The sequence below is a fragment of the Rhinoraja longicauda genome, chromosome 11 (genome assembly GCF_053455715.1).
Source record: "Rhinoraja longicauda isolate Sanriku21f chromosome 11, sRhiLon1.1, whole genome shotgun sequence".
Lineage (NCBI taxonomy): Eukaryota > Metazoa > Chordata > Chondrichthyes > Rajiformes > Arhynchobatidae > Rhinoraja > Rhinoraja longicauda.
In genome coordinates, this window is record NC_135963.1 from 22,629,546 (window position 1) to 22,640,347 (window position 10,802).

A 10,802-nucleotide genomic window follows, 5' to 3' on the forward strand; every position below is an offset into this window, starting at 1 on the left:
CCCCTACTCACCCAACCAACCAATACCAGTTGATGTGTTGAGGGGGGGGGGGGGGTGGGGGGGGGAGGTGAGGATGTCGGGAAGGCCAGGAGAAGGTAACAATTCTGACCTCATACTGGTTCTCTGACATTTAAAACTGAATGCTTGTGTAATTCAAACATTTTTAGCACCTTTGGTTGCTGGAACATATTCAAGATCAGTAAAGTAGGAAAATAACTGCAGATGCTGGTAGAAATCAAAGGTATTTATTCACAAAATGCTGGAGTAACTCAGCAGGTCAGGCAGCATCTCAGGAGAGAAGGAATGGGTGACGTTTTGGGTCAAGACCCTTCTTCAGACTGATGTCAGGAGGCGGGACAAAGGAAGGATATAGGTGGAGACAGGAAGATAGAGGGAGAACTGGGAAGGGGGAGGGGAAGAGAAGGACAGAGGAACTATCTAAAGTTGGAGAAGTCAATGTTCATACCGCTGGGCTGTAGGCTGCCCAAGCAGTTTTCGCTTGGGCAGCTTGCAGCCCAGCGGTATGAACATTGTGAATAAATACCCAAGATCAGTAAATATAATCCCAGTACCAGGGGCAAGATTATGAACCTCATCTACAATTATTGTTTCAATGCAATTACTCATTAGTCATTGACAAAGGCAATTTTGTTGTGCCGCTTATCACAAACAAATCTTTACCTTTGTAGCCCACATCAACATTCCCATTGTTCACAATTAGCTGGCTTGATCATTGATGATCATGAAATATTAGGTTATCAAAAATTGCTTCGAAATTCAAATGCAGGAAAAACTGTAATTTAGAGAAAGAATTTAATCCTTTTTCAAATGGTTCCTCAGAGTGCTTTATATTTGAACTGGATGATCACTTCTTTAAAGTCATCTGATAAACAAACTGCAACGTTAACCCCCACAGGAGCTAATGCATTATTAAATGTATTTGAATAATAAACTCCTCACTTTGATAAAATAAATTTTGCATACTGACTGGTCTGTGCTCATCAGTCTTGAAGATAAATAAACTGACGGTGGTTACATTTTCAGATATGAGTTTTACATTGGTGATATAAATCATGAAATGTTAGTGATGATAGTAAATTAAAGTACACTTTGGCTGTTGACAGTGTGTACCCTTCTAATAAATTAGCCTTCCATATTATTGAAGCATGGAGCAGGTTTATCTTATATGGTTTAACAATATTGTTTTGGTGGATTTTCCAAGCAATCTTTCAAAATTACCGAATTTACATGCATTCAACATTGTAAAAATTGACATAAATTCTGACTTCATGCCTACTAGCACAATAATTCAATAACTTCACCTGCATAAATAATACAGCTCTACCTTTTCATAATATATCAACAGTGAATCAGATGCAGCAGGCTGGGGTCTAAACTTTTGACTACCAAACTGAGCCTTTAATAATAAAAGAAAACACAAAGTGCTAGAGAAACTCAGTGGGTCAGACAGCTTCTCTGGCAAAAATAGATAAGCAAGGTTTCGGGTCAGGACAGTTCTTAAGACGGATTTTATTTGTGGGAGAATCTGGAAGAGGGGTTGGGGCAGGACAAAGCCTGGTAAGTCATAGAGTGATAGAGTTGTACAGCATGGAAGCAGGCCCTTTGGCTCATCTTGCCCACACCAGCCAACATGTCCCAGCTACACTAGTCCCAACTGCCTGTGTTTTGTCGATATCCCTCCAAACCTGACCTATCCATGTACATGTCTACTGTTTCTTAAACATTAGGATAGTCCCAACCTCAACTTCCTCCCAGCCTACACAACCTCTCCCTATAGCTCAGACCCTCTGGTCCTGGCAATATCCTCGTAAATCTTCTCTGTATCCTTTCCAGCTTGACAACATCTTTCCTCAGAACATGGTGCCCAGAACTGAACACCTAATGTCTCATACAGCTTTAACATGACCTCCAAACTTCTATATCGCGATCAGTGGATTCAAGTAAGGGGAGGTTTGATTGGCAGCTGGGTGGTCAAAGGCTAGAGATGTGAAGAAGACAAAAGGCTGTGAGATAAGGAAGGAAGATGCACAAAATGTGAAGTCAGAGGAAGGGATATAGGTGGAAAAGGACAGGGGAAGAGGAAAGGGTTGTTGTTGGCACGTTACCTAAAAATGAAGAATTCAACGTTCAAACCACTGTGTTACTGCCCAAGCGGAATACAAGGTGATGTTCCTCCAGTTTGTGGGTGGCCTCACTCTGGCAGTGGAGGATGCCCACGACAGAAAGGTCAGTATGGGGAGGGGACCACATTCTGTGCACATTCTCTCCTTATCTCACAGAGTTTTGTCTTGTTCCCATCTCTGACCTTTGTCCACCCTTCGGGCAATCAAACCCCCTCACCTGTATCAACCTATTACTTCCCAGGCTTTATCCTGCCTCCACCACTCTTCCAATTCTCCATCCCCCCCCCCCCCCCCCCCCAACTACAATCAGTCTGAAGAAGTGCCCTGATCTGAAATGTTGCTTAGCTGTGCTCTCCAGAGATGCTGCATGACCTGCTGAGTTACTCTAGCATTTTGTGTCTTTGCAAATCTGCATCAGCATTTTAATATCCCAGTTTATTGTGGCACCTCTCCATTGTGTTTCAAGGATTTAGATGGTGTACTTTAAATATATCAGTGTTGACAGTCTGTACTTTTTTTAAGAGAGAGGACAGAACAGGACAATCATATTTCCATTTGTTATGCTTATTGGTCATCTCATAAGAATTCATTCGTGATAAATTCAGTGAACATCATTCCTTCAAACAGCTTGGGGGGAGTTAGGTCACAACCTATTTTTAATCTTCCTCTCAAAAGCTGTCTAGATTGATTTAAAACTGTTTATTAATTTTATGTTCATCCACAAAAGAGGATTTATAATAAAAATTCAATAATTGGGCATCTTTGGGAATTTGGTGGACGAGGATTTTCCAGGCTATTAGATGTTATTGCTAATACACATTTATTTTGTTTGTTTTACATGTTACAGAGTAGTATGATACAATTTCTAGTGAACCCAGTACCAGGAAATATACAAGCACACTGGAACTCACAAATCTACATGTTCCTGAGCCCTGATGTTTCAGACCCAAATTCCAGAGTTGGCTGCACACCCAGCTTGCACTCTGGACCAAAGTTCACATTCTGAATGCACGAGTGAACCAATGCCAAGCAATCAGGATTTCCAAACAGTCCTATGCCAGACAAGATATATCATTGCTCTATATTTACACTTCTAGCAGTTGTTGGCAAGGTAGACTGGGATTACCAGGGCTCACTTGCCACTGTCTAGTGGGCATTTGCTGGAAAAAAACCTGGTTTGCAGACTCACAAACACAGAATCTGAGCCTAAGATGCAGATAACAAAAGGGAACCCGCAGGCGTGACTGAAACCGATCACCTCGTGTCTTGACGGATCCTATGTTGTGTAAGGTGCGAGTCCTTGTATTTCAATAATTGTCAACAGTGTGACTACAATATAACTGTGAATTCGGCATAATTCATTTTCCCACAGAAAAGATTTGAAAGAGAACTGTTTTAACCAATACACAATTTACATGGGATTGGGTGATAAACACTGGGTAACACTGGAAGATGAACCTGGGTAAATGCAAAAGATGGCAGTGCGAATGCACATAGGAAGCAGTTACAGTCATTTAGTGGGGGATTTTCTTTGGTAAACGGCGTCTGCAGCTACTTGTTATGTCATATTTAATTTGCTGTTTTACAAATGTTTTGTTAGCTGCATTGAAGGGCAATAAGCACATTTGGAGACTGTCTTTCAAATGCAGACCCATAAAAATCAGTAACATTTAACAATCTTTTTGAACGGATCAATGAAAAGGCTATTAGATAAATGAGCGACTTTAAAAAAGGGGAGAAAACTCTCTAGTTCCCTGTGAATTCTTCAATCTTGCAATAATGACAATTCTACAAATGATTTGTCTGATCCACACATCACCTTTGACAGCTCATAGGTCGTGTTTACATTTCTGCATCACCTATGGCAGCTCATAGCTAGCACCAAAGCAACAGCAGAGTTACCAGCACATTCGTTTTGTTTTCAGGATTTTCAACCTTTTTCGTAATATATCTTTGCAAAAATTAAGGATTTACTGCACCCCAACTGTACCAATTGTCATGTAACGTTGGCTTCTTTAGGAACCTAACTACTTTATTAATCATGCGAAAGCTGAACTTGTCTTTAGCGCAAAACTTAAAAAGCATTAATATACTGTATATCCTTTTCAAGAAAACATTGAAAATATAGCTCTTTCAAATCTAATAATTTGTTCATTTTAATATTAATTAGAATTGAAGCAGCACTGAAACCATCCTCTGAAAACTAAATGTGGTTTAAGGAGCAAGGTCAATATTTTAAGACAAATCCCAGAAGCCATTAATTTAAAACTCAGCAGCTACGGTGTACAACATGTGACTTGCAGTTCTGGTCAACTCGTTTCAGTAATCCGCATATCCTTCAAAGCTGGCTCCAGGTCCTGTGGCCCCACAGGTTTACTGGTTGTCAAGAGACTTTTAATATCTAGTTTTGAATGCTTGTAAATCATTGCATAATCAAAAAATTACCGTAAGAATTAATCGTACTATTAAATCATAAATTAAAATTTCATTTAGGGTTTATAAAAAGTTAAAAATAACGGAAACACCAGAAAACACTTAAATACATTTAAGTTGATCATTCAAGAAAAGTAACAACCCGACATTTATTCATATCGCTGCAGCACTTCTCCTGTTCACATGAATAAACTCACGTCAGATCTAACCTGACACGGGTTCAGTGGGCAGATTTTCCAGCATAACTGCTGGGAAACTGCAAGAGATCGGTGCTCTGCTGCTGAACTCTGTGTGAATCCAATGTCTGAACACAGTCGGAATGGTCATGGTGGGATGCACAGGTATATTCCACATTTGTGTGACTGATGCTCAGACACATTTCAGATTGCGAACTTGATCCTCGCAAAAGAGTTGTGCACCACTGTTCAAATCAAATAATTACTATTTAAAAAAATTAATGGTACACTCCCACTATCACGCTTATACAGTTGTCTCCTTAATTTAAACATTGTTGAATTAAAAAAAAAATCTTACTCTTTGACTTCGTAATGTGACTCCAGCAGACTTGAAATCTGGAAATTTGATACCTGCGGTTTCTGGTACAGTCTGTAAAACAAAAATAGGCAGAATATGTTAGAACAGAGCCATGTAGGAGTCAAAGGATAATTGTGGAGCGGTGTTTTTCCAATTGGAGGCCTGTGACCAGTGGTGTGCCACAGGGGTTGTTGCTGGGTCCACTGCAGTTTGTTTTCTACATTAACGATTTCAATGTCAATTTAGTTAATGCCATTAGTAAGTTGCAGATGATACCAAAATTGGTGGTAGACAGCAAGGAATTATATCCAAGTTTACAAGATTTAAATTAGTTGGTAAGGTGGGCCACTTTGGTGTGTCAAACCAGGGTAGGACGTACACAGTAAATGGTAGAGTCCTGGAGAGTGCTACACAACAGAAATATCTGGGAATACAGATGCTTGGTTCCTTAAAAGTGGCGAGTCTGATGGATAGTGTAGAGAAGAGGACATTTGGCTGGCTTTTTCTTCATAGGGAAGTGTATTGAGTGCAGAAATTGGGACAACATGATACCACTATACTGGATGTTGGCAAGATCACACTTGGGAGTACTGTGTGGAGTTCTGGGTTGCCCAGCTAGAGGAAGAATGTCATTAAATTACGAGGGCGAAGAAGAGATTCACCAAGATGTTACCTAGACTTGCTGGCTTGAGATATAGGGAGAGATTGTGTAGGCTAGGACTACTTTTACTTGGCATGTAGGAGGCTGAAGGATGACCCTTCAGAATGAGGTGTACAATATCATGAGGGCATAAAGTGAGCGTTCCATTTTTTTCCCAGGATAGAGGATTCTAAAACTGGGGGGCATAGGTTTAAGGTGAGAGGGGAGATATTTTAGAGGGACCTCAGGGGTAACTGAGGGTAGTCTGTTTCTGGAATGAGCTGCCAGCGAAAGCTATAGAAGCAGACACAATTACGACTTTAAAAGACATTTGGACAGATATATGGATAGGAAGGGTTTAGTGGACTATTGGACAAATGTACACAAATGGGACTTGCCCAATTTGGCAAGTAGGAATGTTTTTTTCTGCATAACTTTGATGCATGTCGTGTTGGCTAAATGCTTAAAAACATCAACTTAAGCTAGTGGCTTCTGGTATGCATTATCAATGGTAGAAGCAGAGAACAATACCAGGCACGGTGCAATTAACAACAGACATTCCTATTTCTGATCTCATGATGGAAGGATGTTTGGACAAAGGATTTGACGAATTCTTAAACCAAATGATCTTGGTGAATTCATACCAGGCATTAGTGAACAGGTTATTGGTGAATAAGTCCTTCTTGATGATACCTTCCATACTTCACAGGCGATTGAACAATTTGAACTTCTTAATGTCTTCTACTCACATGGAAGAATCATCAGATTATCATGATAGTTCTCAAGCAACTATATCAAATAACAATTCTTGGACAACCTAGAATAAAATATTTGCACAGATTCCGTAATATGACTAAATATTAGTAAATAATTTCAAGAAACATACTTTGCATATTTTCATACAACCTTTTGGCCTACTAAGTCAAAGCTGACTCTTCTAACATCAACTTTATTCCCCCACTTATTTTCCAGTATACTGTCCTCTCTCACATGCTCATCAATTCAATTCGCCTACCACCCATCTACTCTTGGGGCAATTTATAGTTGCCAATTAACCTACTGGTACATCAGTGAAATGTGGGTGGAAACTTGAGGACCTGGGTAAATCCACGCAGTCACAGGGAGAACTTGCAAACTTCACACTGACAGTATCCAATATTATGGTGGGAACTATGCAGCTTCATCACAAATTGCTGCATCACTGTGCTGCGCTGAAATAGATTGATTGTTAAATATGATATTAAAATTTTAAACTGAAGTAGATCACATTCTGCAGAACAAACACTTCAACTACATCAAAAGAATCAAAGACCTGGGCCTGAAATTCTGATCTGAAACAGTTTTAAAAATAACTGTCTCTAGCATAAGAAACTAAGATGGATTCTTGATAATTCTGTGAACAACTACATCTGTGAATCCAGATAATGAGGTGTCTATGCCAGTAATTGCATTCAACGTTCATGCTTTGACAAGTGACCTGTGAATGGCCACGAGGGAGTGTTGAGAAAGTAATGAATGTTATGGAGAAGTTCAGAAAACAATCAAATGTTCAATTGGAATACCAGTTTACCAGGAGGATTAGAATACAAAGAGTAAAAATGATATGTCATGTATGTACAAGATCTGGAGTAATATGAGCAATTATTGGTACCTTTGCTTAGAGTTATTGGTCAAAGCAGTAATGTGGTCTAAACTTATCGGAATAAAATCTGGACTCTGAGAAATACTGAGAATGTTATAGAAGATTTCACTGTAATTTCAAGATTAAGGAAAGGATCCAAAAGATTAGATACAAATTATTTCTGCTGATTGGGGAATCCAGGACAATGAGCCACTGTTTTAACATGGAGATCGCCCTTTCTAGAGTAAAATTAGAAAATTACATTTATCTGCAGTGTAGTCGAAACTTAGACCTCCACTGCAAATCATACTTTACAAGAATACATCAAGGTAATGCAAGAGAGAAAATGAAACAGAATGCAGAATAGTGTGACAGCTGCAGAGAAAGTGAAGGGAAAAGGTGCAAGGGCTGCAACAAGATAGATTTGGAGATCAGTAATTCAGCCTTAGCATGAGAGAGATCTGATAGAAAAGCAGAGAAGGTGGAAAGACAACAGCGTGGGTGGTCCTTAATTAGGTTTGCTAATTCCCCAAGGCAACAGGTGTTAAAGAGGGTGGCTTCCATGATAGAATGGGCTGCATTCACAGCTCTGCAATTTCTTGTTATTTGAGCAGAGCAAATGTCATAACAAACTGTGTTACATCTGGATAGGATGCTTTCTATGATGCATCTGTAGAAATTAGAAGGTCAATGGAGACATGCTGAATTTCTAAAATTCAGTATTTTATTGAACATAATAAAAGGGGCAATTCTGGGTTCATATATCAGCCTGATCTTATTTGAAGACAGGGCAGATCAAAAGGTTAAATGGCCTATTCTTGTTTCTCTATCAGACTGGTTATTCAGCAAAATTTCAAGCTGAATAATCCAATTTATTTCTCATCCTAAAATCCCAGCAATGCGATCTTTTGATCTTTTACCATCAGCAACTTAAAATAATTTAAAAGATCTTGTGATCTTTTACCATCAGCAACTTAAAATAATTGAGACACAAATGAATGTGTATCTAGAGTATCTATTCCATCTGGTCATAAGTTGCCTGCAACCATGCCAGTGAAGTGCTTTGATGAGAAGTAGTTGCTGTGAGAAACAGATCAATGTCTTTTTTGGGCAACTCTGTCTGGGGGGGGGGAGTGGAAAGAGGGGTGAGAGCAAGGCCAATTCAAAATTTCTACTATTTTTCTTTGATTTTTCCCCGTGATTTATGGAGTCTCACCGGTTTTTCTGTTTCTTTTTTCTGTGGTAGTTTCTTTTTTGCTGCCTTTCGCTCTGCCCTGCGCATTTCTGTGGTGTTGTCTGCAGCTATGATGAGCTTCTGTAAATCCTGCGTTTTCTTTTCTCGTTCTTTTTTTCTCATTTCAATTTTCCTTAATTCTTGTATTAAGTATTCCTCTTCAGCCACCTATAAAACAAAGGAAAGAGTTAAATATTACAGTAAACTAATTCTAATGCCTAGTTGAATAGATGCATACTATTGTACAACTTTACAGAAGACAATTTCTGTTAATGCACAGTGAGTCTTTGATTGGAAGATGGGCAAAGAGAGAATTTGTTTACCGCTTTAATTTCCCCCTTATAGAAACATAGAAAATAGGTGCAGGAGGAGGCCATTTGGCCCTTTGAGCCAGCTAGTAACTATGCTGTTGTGGATCAGAAGTCACATTTTGGGACAATCCAGAAATCGGTCTCTAAAACTAATAAAATATCTTGCAATGGAAACACAAGAAACTATAGATGCTATAATCTAGAGCAAAATATAAAGTGCTGGAGGTCAGGCAACATCTGTGGAGGGAAATGATTTTGAGATAGCTAACTTAGGTCTAGTTTCAGACAGAAATTTATCAGTCTATAACTGAATGTAAAAAATTTTCACCCTGATCACATTCCTCTACATATTCCATACTTTAAGGTTATTAATTGATCCCATTTCGTTTTACACATGGACAAATCAAAAATAGTATTTTACCTGCTTGGATCCACAATCCTTTTTTCTAGGAAACTCTCAAATTACTCTAACCTAGATTATCGCTCCTGTAAGAAACACCAACACTACCACTTTGATATTGAAATATGTTTTAAAATGGATATATTTAAATATAGGCATACAAATGTATTTAACATAGCAGGAGACTTGCAAGTTTCTCATTTAATGCCAGACAAACAACTTATCTCTTGTTGAAATTCACATGGTGGCAGACCTGATATGTACTTTAAGTAATTTGTTTCGGAAAAAAACTGCAGATGCTGGTTTAAATTGAAGGTAGACACAAAATGCTGGAGTAACTCAGCGGGTCAGGCAGCATCTCGAGAGAGAGAAGGAATGGGTGACGCTTCGGGTCGAGACCCTTCCTCAGATTGATGTCAGGGGAGGGGGGCGAAACAAAGATAGGATGGAGTAAGAGACAGGAAGATTAGTGGGAGAACTGGGAAGGGAGAGGGGAAAGAGAGGGACAGAGGAACTATCTGAAGTTCCTCTGTCCCTCTCTTTCCTCTCCCCCTTCCCAGTTCTCCCATTAGTCTTCCTGTTTCCTACTACAAATTACTCTAACCTAGATTATCACTCCTGTAAGAAACACCAACACTCTTATTTTGATATTGAAATATGTTTTAAAATGGATATATTTTAATTTAGGCATACAAATGTATTTAACATAGCAGAAGACTTGCAAGTTTCTCATTTAATGCCAGACAAACAACTTATCTCTTGTTTCACATGGTGGCAGACCTGATATGTACTTTAAGTAATTTGTTTCTGAAAAAAAACTGTAGATGCTGAAGAGACAGGAAGATTAGTGGGAGAACTGGGAAGGGAGAGGGGAAAGAGAGGGACAGAGGAACTATCTGAAGTTCCTCTGTCCTTCTCTTTCCCCTCCCTCTTCCCAGTTCTCCCATTAGTCTTCCTGTTTCCTACTACATCCTATCTTTGTCCCACCCCCCTCCCCTGACAACAATCTGAGGAAAGGTCTCGACCCGAAGCGTCACCCATTCCTTCTCTCTAGAGATGCTGCCTGACCAGCTGAGTTACTCCAGCATTTTGTGTCTACCTTAAGTAATTTGTTTATTTTTCATTCCAATTGCAAAATAAAAATGTGTTTTTCATTTTACACACTGAGCAGAATTGTTTACCTGCTCTGGTGTTCTATTGTACAGTCTCTCAAGTTGCTCTTTTCTCCGTCTTTCGTGCCCAGCATCAAAAACAGAAAGCTTGGGATCAGAACCAGTTGGGGCTCGGATCTTTGTCAACTTTGCACAAATGCTATAATATCGCTCTTTCAGATCTTCTACTGAACGTTTCTGTGGGGGATAAAAGAATTAGAGATTAAAGAAATAATCTTATAGTTAAGCATTTGCCAAAATATATTAAACAGCTTTTACTGGAGGTACCTCAGCAATCCAGGAATTAATGTGATCAGCAATTGGATAGAGCAGT

At 39.2% G+C, this 10,802-nt stretch overlaps 1 protein-coding gene across 4 annotated transcripts in view; it reads right to left on the reverse strand.

The window, feature by feature from the left end:
- Nucleotides 1–10,802, reverse strand: part of dmap1 (DNA methyltransferase 1 associated protein 1) — a 60,366-nt gene that overhangs the window by 20,306 nt on the left and 29,258 nt on the right. For all 4 annotated transcript variants that reach the window (XM_078407947.1, XM_078407948.1, XM_078407950.1 and 1 more), the window contains 3 exons: nt 10,499–10,666; nt 8,589–8,774; nt 5,112–5,183 (listed from right to left, as the gene is read on the reverse strand). In XM_078407947.1, the coding sequence (XP_078264073.1) occupies nt 5,112–5,183; nt 8,589–8,774; nt 10,499–10,666 (426 nt within the window). The remainder of the gene's footprint in view (nt 1–5,111; nt 5,184–8,588; nt 8,775–10,498; nt 10,667–10,802) is intronic.